At 56.4% G+C, this 13,659-nt stretch overlaps 2 protein-coding genes across 2 annotated transcripts; both read right to left on the bottom strand.

Annotated features, from left to right (window-relative positions):
- Positions 1–791: 791 nt before the first annotated feature.
- TMEM147 (transmembrane protein 147) lies at positions 792–2,586 on the bottom strand. The gene is made up of 7 exons (XM_082862111.1): positions 2,417–2,586; positions 2,267–2,336; positions 1,713–1,772; positions 1,491–1,627; positions 1,269–1,353; positions 1,060–1,181; positions 792–977 (listed from the first exon to the last, which is right to left on the bottom strand). The coding sequence occupies exons 1-7, from the start codon at positions 2,491–2,493 to the stop codon at positions 854–856; spliced, it is 675 nt and encodes a 224-aa protein (XP_082718237.1). The 5' UTR covers positions 2,494–2,586; the 3' UTR covers positions 792–853.
- Positions 2,587–2,864: 278 nt separating this feature from the next.
- GAPDHS (glyceraldehyde-3-phosphate dehydrogenase, spermatogenic) lies at positions 2,865–12,560 on the bottom strand (the record flags this gene model as incomplete). The annotated part of the gene is given in 13 exon segments (XM_082861993.1): positions 2,865–3,039; positions 3,132–3,229; positions 4,289–4,451; positions 4,612–4,763; positions 5,053–5,076; positions 5,080–5,134; positions 5,541–5,659; positions 5,740–5,807; positions 5,810–5,829; positions 8,669–8,775; positions 8,953–9,049; positions 9,789–9,906; positions 12,494–12,560. Coding segments are annotated over 13 exon segments (1,161 nt in total). The 3' UTR covers positions 2,865–2,966.
- Between the last annotated feature and the right edge of the window lie 1,099 nt (positions 12,561–13,659).

The raw sequence follows: 13,659 nt of genomic DNA, 5'->3' as shown, positions 1-13,659 counted from the left end.
GGATGAGAAGGGTGGCATTCAGGACAACATGCAAATTGGTGGGCTCAACAGCTCTACTACTGGGCTGCAGCTGTCTCTGTACTCCACCCTAAGAAGACTCAGGCCAGGATTTAATCTGAGGATCTCAGAATCACAAAATAGGCCCTCAAGGGCAAAACCAACAGTCAAGTCACTGGACTGCTCCTGCGCAAGGAGGAGCCCCAGATGCTTGTAAGCAGGGAAGGGTGAGCTAGTAAGACTGAGGTTTCAGAGATCCCCTTGGCTGCCATATAAAAGGTGGATGGGGGGAATTTCCTGGCGGCGGTCCAGTGGTTAGGACTCCACACTCCCATTGCCGAGGGCCTGGGTTCGATCCCTGGTCAGGGAACTAAAATCCCACAAGCTGCGTGGTGTGCCAAAAAAAAAAAAAAAAGTGGATGGGGGTTTGGTTTGGGGGCTGGGAACCTAGGAGGTGACCAGCCGGGGAAGGGCCATGTGGGAGAGGGCCAGGTTAAGGCTGCGAGGAGAAGCCCCCAAGAACCATCTCTTGGATTCTAGCTCCCCTCTATCACCTGTTCCCTGAGGGCCCTGGTCTCTGCCACTGCTTAAAGACTGTCTGCTTCAAGACCTCAGTCAACTTGTGGAAAACAGAAGCAAAGGAACTGGTCCAGGAACACAGGACCGATGAATGCTGGCTAGTCTCCCAGCTTGTCTACCTGGCTCCAAAACAAGGGCCTCTGGGACCCAGGAGAGCACACTGTTGGTAGATAGTTCCAGACAGAGAGACAGAGGCAGAAACAACTTTCCAAATACTGTTTACTTCACTGAAACCTGGAGACAGGGAAAAGGTATGTGAAAGTCTGGGCCACCAAGCCTAGGAGTGCACGTTGACAACAGCGACATACAGGGCCAGGGTGCTGAGGGCCAGCAGCCCCGTCACCACCGCTCGGGCCAGAAGTGCCGTCCAGCTGCCCAGGGAACACAGGTGGACGAAGGTCCTGTGGGGAAGCATCGCAATGAAGAAGGGAGAAGAGATAATCCAACCCATTTGGGCCCACCCTCGAGCCCCACCCAGCTCACTCCATGACGAAGGCCTTGTAGACGCTAAGGAACATCAGCAGGAGGACTGCTGGCCGGAAAGTGTGGTACAGGTCGTAGCGTGTTATCATCCACACCTGGGCAGATGCGACGATGTAATGGACCTGGAGGGAAGCGGGAAGTCAGGGCCAGGCCTCAGGAGTAGAGCCACCAGCGAAAAGGCGCGTGTGTGGGAAAGCAGGACTGCGTACCAGACTGATGTTGGAGTCAATGCTCATCTGGATGTATTTCCAGTCAAACTCAATGCCCCGAGCTCCAACCCAGAGAGGGATGCAGCTGAAGAAGGCAAAGGGAAGGATTCTCCAGTACCCAGACACCCTCAGCACCCAGAATCTGAGCCCCCACCCTCCGGCACCCCCCTGGAACCCAGGTGTCCTTTCTCAGGAATCTGGGCTCCAGGCTGCTGCACACACCGGGACATAATGAGCTCGGCGGTGGCCCAGCCCAGGGCAGCAACCATGATCTTGTATTCCCCCTTGCCGGCATTCCGGGACATGACAAGGTTTAGGCCTATCAGGTCTGCCACATCCACGCTGGCCTTCATGAACTCCTGTGGGTCAGGTTGAGGCTTGAGTAAGCACAGGTGCCAGGGGGCCCCACTCCTGCAATCCCTCCCCCTCCCTTGCCCCACTCACCCCAATGAAGTCATAGATGCCGCCTTCCCAGGTGGGAAAGAAAGTGGCCAGGAACAGCATCTGAGACCAGAAAACAGAGAGGTCACCTCAAGGTGAGGGAGACCAACCACGTGGGTTTGGTGGGAAGTTAGTGTGTTATGTGGAGGGCAGTACACTGGGGTTCTGGGGGCCCATGAGGAGAGGGACCACCAGATGGAGGCAAGAAGGCAGGAGCAGGGGAGATTGAGGGCAGGGGCTTGGAAGTCTGGGTTCTGTGGTGATCACAAGGGATCGGGGTCAGGTCTGAAGGTGCTGGGGCTGGTTACCCACCAGGGCAGTGGTAGCAGTGCCGGTGGGACCTTGGGGGTTAGTTAGAGGCTCTTAGCAGTATCCAAACCCTTCTTAGTCATACAATTGAATGTTCTCAATGTTACTAAAAGTGCTATACAAAAGTTGCTTGCGGACCTCTCCTCGGGCTCCAGCCCATCCAAGCCCGGCTCCTCCCCGGGAGGTCTGGGCGGGGTGGGCGGGGTGGAGGGGGCGAAGCCCTCGCGCGGCACAGCCGGCGCCCTTACCTTGCACAGCTGCACGAAGAGGTAGGTGACCCCGGCCTGGACGCACTTCCAGAAGGCGTTGTACTCGGACCTGCGGGAGCGGGCGGTGAGGGGTCAGCCCGGCCTGCGCCCCCCTGCCCCGCGGCCGCCCCGCAGCTGCCCCGCACTCACAGGCCGCTGCACTTGTAGGTGATGAAGTAGGGGAAGTAGGCCAGGGCGAAGCAGTTCCCGAAGTGGAACAGCGTCATGGCGCCTGCCGCCCGGCTCGCCGGAGCGCACCTCTCTGCCTCGGCTGCCTGGCGCCCGAGCCCGGGCCTGGCGCCCACCGGCCTCTGCCGCGGCGCGCGCGGCCTTCTGGGAGCCGGAGTCCGCGGCGCGGTGCGCTAACGTCACCAGGCTCCGCCGCGGTGCCCGGGCGACACGCGGGAGGCCGAGCCGGTGCCTGCGCGATTCCGACCCCGCGGGAGCCGCTCTCGGGGTCAGGGCGCGGGGCCTACCGAGCGCGTGCGGGGTGGGCCTGGATCCCGGACCCGACCCCGCTGTGACCGGCGCAGAGACACGGGGCGCAGCTGTGAGCCCTCAGGGTTTTTATTTCACCGTTGGCCCAGCGGCGCGGGCCCCTCGCGCGGGACGCCCTCTTTCTCCCGGGGGGTCGAGGGCGGGGACGGGAGAGACGGGTACCGGCCGGGAGCACTGGGAAACTGAGGCGGGCCAGCCTGCTTCACTTGTCTCGGCTGAACATGTAGCGGAGGAGGTCCACCACTCGGTGACTGTAGCCATATTCGTTGTCGTACCTGGGGAGGGAGGGATGGAGGGGATTCAGGGGATCCCTCCCGACCACCCCCAGCCTCCCTTCACGTTCTCTGACCCCTTTCTTCCCCCTTACCAGGAAATGAGCTTCACGAAGTTGTCGTTGAGCGTGATGCCACCCTTAGCATCAAAGATAGACAAATGAGTATCGCCAACAAAGTCCGTGGACACGACCCGGCCATCAGTATTTCAAAGATAAGCGTGGGTCGTAGAGCAGGGACCTCCAGGAGCTCAGGCTCGTGGGCACACTGTCATACATTCTTCTACAGTATCTGATGGAGCCGCCCTCTGTCCAGCTGCTGGGGACAGGGTATGAGGAAGACAAATGGGGGCGATTCAGGTAGGGGACTGGCCAAAGGATACAGACTGCAAACAGCCTCTGATGCTGCACCAACAGACATCTCTTCCGGGGAAAAATGCACGTGGAATGTGGCAGCGAGAGGCCCTCCCTGCGGGGAGGCAGTGAGTCTGGCTCTGGACGATTAGGAGGATCTGGTCAACTCCAGCCCTCAGCAGGGTCTCAGGTGGAAAGAACTGCAGCACAAAGGCCCTGGGGGTTTGGCCCTAGCATGGTGGAAGGCCACAGGAAGGTTTTCAGCTCTGGGGGTGATGTGATCTGATTTCTTTAAGAGATCCTGGCAGCTGTGTGAGGGTGGACCTTCAGGAGCTAAAGCAGGGAGACAGCACCAAGGTGGACGGACAGAACTGGCAGTACTGGGAGCAAAGAGATGTGATACCCATTCCTCACAGGGAAGGCATCTGGCTGTGGCCGGCCCCGAGCAAGTGTTGAGAAATGGGAGCCCTTGTCTTGTTCGCTAAGCATATATCGAGCACCTGCTATGTGCCAGGCCCTGGGAAGATGGCTGGAGCTATGGAAGTGAAAAACGAGGCCCAAAGTCTCTGCTGTCTTGGAGTGTACATGCTAGCAAGGCCCACAGTGACTGTGAAATGACACTTCAGGTAAGGAAAAGGGCCACAAAAAGAACATCTCTCTGAGATGAGAGGTTGAAGTAGCAACTTGGAGAAGGTGAGGACAGACTATGTGGCCACCTGAGGGAAAAGCTTTCCAGACCAAAGGGGCAGCAAGTGCAAAGACTCTGAGGTAGGGGAGAGCTGACCTTCCCAGCCCTGCAGTTCCTATCTTGATACGCTGCAAAAAGCTCCTTGGCAAGTGGAAAATCACGTTCCCTTCCCAGAGGGCTCTTCCCAGGGTCCCTTCTGCTCAGCCCCTACCTCATCCTCAGTGTAGGCAAGGATGCCGGCCATGGGCCCCTTGGCTTCTGCTTTTATGGCCTCCTCGATGCCTGAGGACGGGGTAGGCTGGGCCAGGCGGCAGGTCAGGTCCACAGCAGACACGACTGGGGTTGGCACTCGGAACGCCATTCCAGTCAGCTTCCTGGAGAATCCCACATCGGGGGCGGGAGTCAGAACCCAGGGACTTCATCATTTCCCCCTTGTCTCTGCTTTCCGCTCAGTAGACACCTCAAGGACTGGGGGCTAGTCCAGTCCTCCTGGGTTGCACCCCCCACCCTTGTTGCAGCTTCATGCCCTCATACCCTTGGAGGTCTTGGATGACTTTGCCCACAGCCTTGGCAGCCCCTGTGGGGGCCGGGATGATGTTCTGGTGGGCACACCGTCCGTCTCGCCGGGCCTTCTCCGATGGCCCGTCCACTGTCTTCTGGGTGGCAGTGTAGGAATGGACTGTGGTCTTGGGGAAGAAGAGGGCTGAGGTGAGGCCTTTTTGCCCCCAAGCTCCCACACCGCTTTTTCCCAGGCCCAGGGTGGTGACCCAGGGGTGGAGGCTGGCAGGGCCTCCACCACCGTCACAGGAGGGGCACATGCAGGCAGGGTCCAGAGTTTAAAAGGCTTCACCACTGGTGGGCTTCTCGTCCCCAAGCCAGTCTCTCCCTGTTAACCCCACACGCTAAGCAAGTATGGGAGGAAGAGGTACAGTTTCCCAGCCGTGCCTCCTGCCCCAGCCCCTCTCCGCACCTCACCATCAGCCCTTCCACAATCCCAAATCACTCATGGATGACCTTGGCGAGGGGGGCCAGGCAGTTGGTGGTGCAGGATGCATTGCTGAAATGGCCTGGGTGTGCAAGGCACTGTGAGGTGAGTCGCAGAGCCACCCTTCCACCCTTACCTCCTTTCAGGGTTTGCACCCAGGCTTGGTTTTGTGAAAAGTCAGGCTGGGGATGAGGGAGCATTGGGGATGCCGTCAGACCGAACGAGGCACCAGAGGTGCAGCTGGGGGAAGCTCCCCAAGCACGTTCTCCAGAAGTCGTGCAGTTCTAACAGATGGTTTTAGGGTAACATTAACAAGATGGCTGTTAAGACTTTGGGGAGGAGAAGTGCATTGATGTGAAAAGAGCACCAGGGGCCGAGTGGGAGTGGGAGTGGGAGTGGGGAGGGTGAGTCGGATTCCTCCCCACCGCAGGCTGGCTTGTCCTCCAGGCACACACTTCAGAATGTTGCTGCCCATTGCCTGACAGTTTTCACGGAGCCGGGGTTATAGTCCTTTTCGTTCACCCCCATGACAAACATGGGTGCCTCTGGAGAGGGCGCGCAGATGACCGCACGCAGGGCACCTGCCTCAATGTGGGCCTAGGGAAGGCTCACAGGTGTCATGAGGTGCTTCAAGTGCCACACCCCCTGGGCGGCCCTGGGCACCTGTCCCGACTTACTGTAGTTTCCTCTAAGGACAGGTGCACGCCTGTGGCCTCCACCACAAAGGGGCTCCCGACAGACTTCCGGGGATTTCTTTGGGCTGCTTGCTGTGGAGGGGCGGTAGCACCGTGAGTCAGTCTCTCGCCTTCATAGTCCGTGGCCTTCACCATTTGAAAGGCTGACCAGACACCTTCCTGCCTGGCCGTCTGTTCCCCTCACCCCACACACCCCTAGCTGCCCCAGATGGGTCCGACCCTGCTGGCCTTTCCTCTCATCGCTAACCCCCCGAGTGGGCCACTTTTCTTGACTGTACCTGCTATGCCTGGGTACAAGCCGCCACCTCCCCAACTCAGGCCGCAAGCCCCGCCTGGGGGACCATCTAGACTACTCCCAGCCAGGTCAGGCCCTTACTACATATGCTGCCCAGGATGTAGACCCCAGGAGGGTGAGGCCTGCCCTACTGCTTCTGGCTTCAGCCCTGGCAACTTCATCACAGCCCTCCTAGCCCTTCTTCTCTTGACTCCTCAGCTCCTGCAACAGGGATCCTGCTGCCAGAGGCCAGGCAAGTCCCTGAAAACACACAGCACATCCAGAGAGCAGCTCCCAGGGGTCTGAAGCCTTGAGGCGGCCCTGGGGCTAGCAGCGGCTAGTGGTTTATATTGGAAAGGTAAAGGAGATTTTCTGTTTCTTGTTTTATCAACATACATTTTCCACTCGATATCAAACATTCGTGTGTGAAATATATTAAACATCTACTATTGCTGTTTTCTACTTGGCTTTAGCAAGCAAACAATACGTGGGTAAACTCTATACGAATCTTTTCCCTCAGCTTTTATCACAACTGCAGTATTTGCTTTTGTGATTGTTAGTGTCTGTCTCATCTTCTAGAGCACTCCATGGCAGCAAGGCTGGGTCTGCTCCCTCCAGAGGGGTTCAGTCAATGTTTGTGTGTGGTTTCTTTTTATTAGCCATTCTACACATGTTTACTGAACACCTGCCATGTGCCTATGTGCTGAGTGCTTTACCTGTATTGAACTCCTTTAACCCTGATGACCTGAGGTAAGTACTGTTATTACTGGCATTTTTCAGAAGAGCCAGGACAGAACTGAAAAGAGTAGGGGCAGAGCTGCCTGGGAGCACAGGCAGGCTGGCCCTAGGGATGAATGAATGAGCAGCTTCCTCTCTTCTCCCTGGGCCACCACACATGGCTCTTCATGCTCCCTGGTCAAATGTCAGGTCACACTTCATCATCTGACCCAAGTAGCTCTTCTCTGATGCCCCCCTCATTTCCTGCCTTCCAAGCTGGGGGAAGGGCACTTCAACAAATTCCTTTGTAGCAGTTGTTGAGCGGGCATGGGGCAGAGACTCGGTGCCCTGGAGACCCCAGCCCCTTCCCCTAGGCTGTCATGGGCCCTGCCCTCCTGCCCAGGGGCTTCTTTTGAGGATTCTGTTCATTCTTCAAGGAAGTACTGAGTCTGCCCCGGGCCAGGGCCTGCGCCTGCGGGTGCCAGAGCAGCAGGGGTGCCACAGGCTGACAGGGCCCTCCTTGCCAGGAGGCTGCGTGAGCCCTTCCTGGTGCTCCTCACACGCCTCTGGCCGTGCTCCCTGCTGTGGCTGTGGTGGGTATGCTGAGGAAACAGGCTTGGGGAAGTTCATTGCCTTGCCCAGGGTCACCCAAGTGGAAAGGGTGGAGCGGGGCAAAGTACACACACAAGCAACGCAGCTCGTGCTGACGGCCTGGAGGATATCCGAGGATATCCGCAGTAGCGCAATGGAGAGCAGTGGGGAAGGGGGAAGACGCGCTGCAGTCGCCAGGGAAGGTGGCACCTGAGCGGGGCACACAGTGAGGGGGCGGCTTTGTGGGGACGGGGCAGCGCTGGGAAAATACCCCAGGTGGCAGCAACGATGGCGCCCAGGCTGAGGAAGGAAAGGACCCAGTGTGTCTGAGTAATGACTGCTCTGCTGGAATTTGGAATTGTTTTTGCTGTCATGATTTCAAATTTGGGTCAAGCAGCTTCTCCCATTCTCACTGACTCTCCAGTCCCCACCTCCACCCACCCCTGACCACCTGACCACAAATAAACAGTGGGGCTGAGAGTGGACCTGCTGGGAGGAGTGCTGGGAAGGCTGCAGATCTTGCCTGGGGCTGGAGAGAGCTCACAAGTGTGCGTGTGCAAGCGTGTGTAAAATTGGAAATTGGAGGCAGCCACAGGGCCGGCAGTGGCTGATAATTTACATTAGAAAGATAAAGTAGGTTTACTGTTTCCCATTTTTATTTTTTTGGGTATTTTGAAAATGTATTTGAAGCTTATTAAACATCCAGTGTTATTGCTTTTGACTTACAGATTCTAAACATATCTTTCAGTGAAGGAGTATTTGTATCAGTGAGAGCTATGTGAAGTGGGTTTTAAGAAGAGCTGCTGGTGCAGGGTCCCGGGAGGTTGGTGGCCAGTGTCGCTGAGGTGACAAGGGAAGGCTGGGGAGCAGGGCATATAGTTGGTGGGAGGCCCCATCAGCAGCTGGGATTTTATTTGTGGGGTGATGGGAAGCCACTGGAGGGTTTAAGTGGGGGCGTAATCAGGTCCAGTTGATGTTTTGAAAAGGTCTCTGTGGCTTCTATGTAGGAACTGAGTGGGAGCAGTTGGCTAGATGGTGATGCCATTTCCTGGGCAGGGAGATGAATAGATTTGAGGGTTGAAGGATAATCAAGAGTTGAGTTTTAGACAGGTTGAGCGGATATGCCTGAGAGAAAACACGCACATGTGCGTTAAATAAAAAAGTATTTTGAGTACAGTGGGCCCCCTCTCCAAACCAGTACCCAGAGGCGTGTGCACACACAATTTGGGGGGTTATGAACCCCATGTGAGAGTCTGGAATCCCCTTCTAGTCACCTCTACATCCCCTGCATTAGTATATTGCAGGCTTGCATAAGACAGCCGCCCTTACCGCTGGAAGACGCTGATCTCATTGTTACCGACGGCCAGCCGTCCATTCCTGTATTCCACGCTCCCCTTGTATTGGCCGTGGGTGGAGTCATACTTAAACATGTACACCTGCAGGAGACAGAATGGCTCCTAGTCTTGGGCTGGACGGGGAGCGAGCATTGCCAGGGAGTCCCCACTTCAGTGACGGTTCCACATGGCAGCTGAGCGCCTTCCACAGAGCTCCCCTGAACCCCTTCCCCACCCTGGTACCACTCTCCCCGGTCCTGCCCTTTGTCTGCTGCTCATCATGTATTCTGGGTCGATGAACGGATCGTTCACTGCTACCACCTTAACACCCTTCTCCATGCAGGCACGCCGCACCAGGCGACCAGTGCGTCCAAATCTGTCCAGGAACGAAAGCTGAGGGGGTTGCCTCAGAATCCTCAACCAGCACGCAGAGGAGGGGATGAGGGGGAAGGGGGTGACAGAGGAGAGTCCCACTCAAGGGGACTGGGTGGGGAAGAAGGCAGCCATCCCTGTGTGGGCCAGTGTCTTGCCCAGATGACCTCACCAGCCTGTTCACTGCTTTCTGTGCTTCCTCTGACCATCTGTCCTCTACCCCTGTTCCCAACCTTGTAGCTGGGTGGATCTTGTAGAACTTCGGGTCAGATTATATCTCTTGACCTGAAAACCTCCACCACTCTCTAACAGTAAAGCCAGGTCCAGACTCCTTACCACGGTCTGCCAGGCCCCTGCCAGCTTTCCGCTGCCCTCCCTCTTCTCCCTTGCTTGTGCCACACCAGCCATGCTGAAATCCTGCCCGTCCTTATTACACTGAGCTGCCACCTACGCCCCACAGCCATTGCTTGCTGCACAGTTGTCACTCAGGCCTTACTCCAGTGTCACCTCCCAGAGGCCTTCCCTGAGTTCCCCGGCCTAACACTGCCCTCTTCAGTCTTACTGTACTTCCCACCGGAATGTGAGCTCTCTGAAGGTGGAGCCCTGTTTACCTTACCCCTGTGTTTTTCCAGGATGGGCAGAATGAAAGCATTGCTGAGACATGAAGAAATGCTCCAGTTAGTAACTGAGGAGAGGCCGGGCCCTAAAGCTTCAGGAATGGCTCAAGGGCCGGGGCGACTCACCCATTGATGCCAACAGTCAGCTCCCGAACCACAGAAACCTTCTTAGGTGCAGGAGGTGGAGGTGGTGGGACTTGCTCTTTGATTGGCTGGGGCTCCGGAGGGGGTGGTGCTCTGGTCACTGTTGGGAGTGGGGGAGGGGCAGTGAGCCGCACCATCACTGCGACAGAATGAGCCATCTTTGCCACCCAGAACCTGCTGCTGGCTCCTGGCCCTGAGTGGCTAACCATATAGCCCAGTGTTTCCTAAACCGACCCGATCAACAGAATGAGCAGGGGGTGGGCTTGTTTTAAAATATCCATGCCAGGGCCTCTTCCCTGGAGATTCTAACTCAGTGGGTATATATTTTTAACAATTGCTTGGGGGTGATAGTCTCTGTGCCTCAGTTTCCTCCTCTGTAAAATGGAGATGATAATAGTACTTCTCTCAGAGGGTCACTGTGAGGATTAAATGAGTGATACATGTAGTGCTTATGATAGAGTCTAGGAAACATTCCACGTACGTTAATATTTCAAAGATCATTTCCCAAACTTGCCTGATAATTGATCTAGTCCAGTGGTCCCCAAACTGTTCTGGTAAGAATCACCGGGAGGCTGATTCCTAGGGAAATCTGACTCTAGGTTTGCACTGAGGCCTAGGGATCCTGTTTCCAACAAGGTGATGCTTACCCTCAGAGAAGTTTAGGAAACACAGGTCTCTTGTAACATATGAAACAAATGGAAACCCATGTCAGCTTCGGCCTCTCCGGACACATAGATCTACACCCATGCTGCACTGGGAGCACCTGTGCTTGAAGCTATGCCACCTGAGCTACAGGTGAGGGCTTCAGGTAGGGAGGAGAAGCGTGGAGACAGCAGTCAGGGGCCTAGCTGGTAGAGGGTTTCAAGCCGGGGGTCAGGCCTTGATGTCAGCTCTGGCTCAGCCACCTGCCAGCTGAGTTGTTTTGAGCAAGTTAATGAAACTCTGGCTTGTTTCTTGATGTCACATCTGACCCTCCACCTGGGGGGCTACTGTAAGGACTCAGTGAGATCTCAAGGCCCAGGAGGTGCTGATTTTAATAGAGGGGAGAAAGTCTGACATGAAGTGTATTCGTGAGGAAAGGGAGAGGGAAGGGATTGGAGAGAGCCTGGAGGATGAAGGTAGGAGTTGCGCTTGGCACCAGAATCAAAGGCACCTTGGCGGGGGTGGGGTTAGGAGCTGGGGGTCAGCCGACCTGTCTCTCTCCCTGGTCTCTCCAGGCTGCCACAGGCCTTGTGGCGTGAGGCTGGGCTGTGCGTGTTTCCAGTAGCACTACAAGTTCATAAAGGTATTAGTCAGTGTTTACTGGTGGTTATTGGTGACCTTAAGAATGTTTGTATCCCTGGGGGTTCTGTTTCTGCTCTCATGAAAAGGGGAGATTTGTCCATATGGGTGAAGAGTGGGGATCTGAGCCCACTCAGTGACCTTTCAAAAGAAAACCCAGGTGGTCCTTCTCTCACAACTTCCCCCAGCTTTCCCTTCTCCCTTTGCTCCAGGGTGGGGTACATGGGCTGGAGGAGAGCTGCTGCGCTGGGAAGGAAGAGCCCGGAGGAGCTTCAGTGATGAAGCATCAGCCGGTAGGTGAAACACTGGATCGGGTGTGCTCTCTACCAATTACAACGTCGCTCCCATTTCCCGGGTGCCGCCAAGGGCTAGGTGCGGTGCTGAGCTCTCCACATGCATCAGCTCACTGAGTCCTGTGAGGTATGTGCTATATACCCACTTTACAGTGGGGAAACCGAGGCCCGAGATCACTGAGCGAGTGATAAGCAGGGAGAGTTTTCAAGGCCCACAGCTGTTAACCTGCCTGCTGCTGCGTCTAGCAGGGTCTCCAGGACCCTGGAGCCCCGCCCAAACCCCGCCCCGCGTCGGCCGCGCCCACCCCTGCGTTGCTGAGGCCGCCGACTGCCTCGCCCGAGGCCAGGCAGGAGGCCGGGAGCGAATGGGGTGGCCTTCCGGAAGGCCTGGATTCGTCTGGCTGGAGCGTGGAGCGTGTGCGCGCACCTCTGGCCGGGGGAGGTAGGGCGAGCAGGGACTCCGAGTCCCAACTCCACTATTCCCGTGCTGAGACCCAGAAACGTGCTTTGTGTCCTCTTACATCTGGTGGCCGCTCTGTAAAATGGGGACACTAAACACTGAACTCAAAGGTGGTTGTGAGGCTTCACAGAGCGCACACCTGTAAAGTGCTCGGCACCTGGCGGGCTCAAGTGTCCTCGCTTTGTGCGATCCAGGGAGGACAAAGTCCACCGATCCCCAAGCGGCTCTTTCGCAGCAGCGTCAATTTTATGTGAAACCTTGCTCGCCCAGGTACTTCAACAACCAGCGGCTGTCCTAGAGGTGTCCCCTCGTAAACCCGGCTCCAGCCTCCCTCCTGGCCCCTGTTTCTACCCTTCCACCGCGCTATTGGTGCAAAACCCAACCTGGGGGCGGGAGTCTTCGTCCCCTCCACCATCGCCGTAGAAACCACTTTGCCGGCAAACCCGGTGGTGAGGAGGGTGGGGCTGGAGGGAGCAGGGGCAGCGGCTCCGGATGGAAGAGCCCCGGCAGGCAAGGCCACCCCGCACCTCCTGCCCGGCTCCCGGTGGACACTATTGGTGCGCCGCTCGCCGTCAGGTACTCAGACCCGGCTACAGGAGCTCCCCGACCGCCCTTTCCTCCCCTCCCCGGGGTCACTCCGCCGCCTCCCTCACCTGGGCAAGGCTGTCGCGGGAGCTGGACAACGGTGACATTGGTGAGGGTGACGTCGCGTTTCGACATGGCCTCCTAAGGTTTCATGGCCCAGCCAGCTGCCTCGGCACCCGCCGCGATGTTACTGCGAGACGGGGGCTCGGGGGCTGGAGGAGCTGGAGCGTCTTTCCGTGACGTCACAGTCCAGTGACGTCACAAGAGGAGGCGGCGCGAAGGCCCCCTCCCAGTTGAGACCTGTGGCCGTGTACCACCGTTCCAAGCCCACCCCTGGCGTCTAGAATGGAATCCAACATTTTACACTGGTCTTCAAAGCCCTTGCTCTGCTGTCTTCTTTCTTCTTTCTTCTCCTTGGGCACACCGGCTCCATGCCGGTCTGGACCCTGTTCTGGAATTACCCTAGCTATTTCTTTGTGCCTGGAAGTCCTACCCAGGTCTTCCCTTGGCTGCCTCTTGGTTTCCCTCAGGTGCCGCCCTTTGAGAGGCCCTCCTAACTCCACATCTAAAGTTCTCTCCTTTCTCAGTCGCTATCTGCCATCAACCCCACTCCCTCCGTCTGCCCGTCGTCCGGGAAGCCTTGTCTGACTTCCCATCCTGGGTTAAATATTGCAATGTGCATAACTGCTCTAAGGTTACACTCTTTACTTTCCACGCAGCATATGTCTCTCTAAAAATCATCCAGTTTATTCGTTAGCTTGCCAATTGTATTTGCCCACTAGAGAGTGCTTGTCTGCCTCCCTCACTATTTTTTTTAGAAAATCAGTTTTTGTTTTTTAATTAATTATTTTAATTTATTCATTTAAATTTATTTTTGGCTGCATTGGGTCTTCGTTGCTGCGCATGGGCTTTCTCTAGTTGCATCGAGCGGGGGCTACTCATTCTGGTGGCTTGTTGCAGAGCACAGGCTCTAAGCACGTGGGCTTCAGTAGTTGTGGTGCACGGGCTCAGTTGCTCCGTGGCACGTGGGATCTTCCTGGACCAGGGCTCAAACCCATGTACCCTGCATTGGCAGGCAGATTCTTAACCACTGCACCACCAGGGAAGCCCATGCCTTCCTCACTTTTATACCTGTTGACTAGAAGAATGTTTGGCACTTGAAAGGTACTCCCTCAATAACTAGTACCAGAATGAATGAATAAATGTCACCTCCTGAGGTTTCTTCTTCTTTTTT

This window comes from Leucopleurus acutus, assembly GCF_964270905.1.
Source record: "Leucopleurus acutus genome assembly, chromosome: 20".
NCBI classification, from domain to species: Eukaryota; Metazoa; Chordata; class Mammalia; order Artiodactyla; family Delphinidae; genus Leucopleurus; species Leucopleurus acutus.
This window is presented reverse-complemented; position numbering and strand designations above follow the sequence as displayed.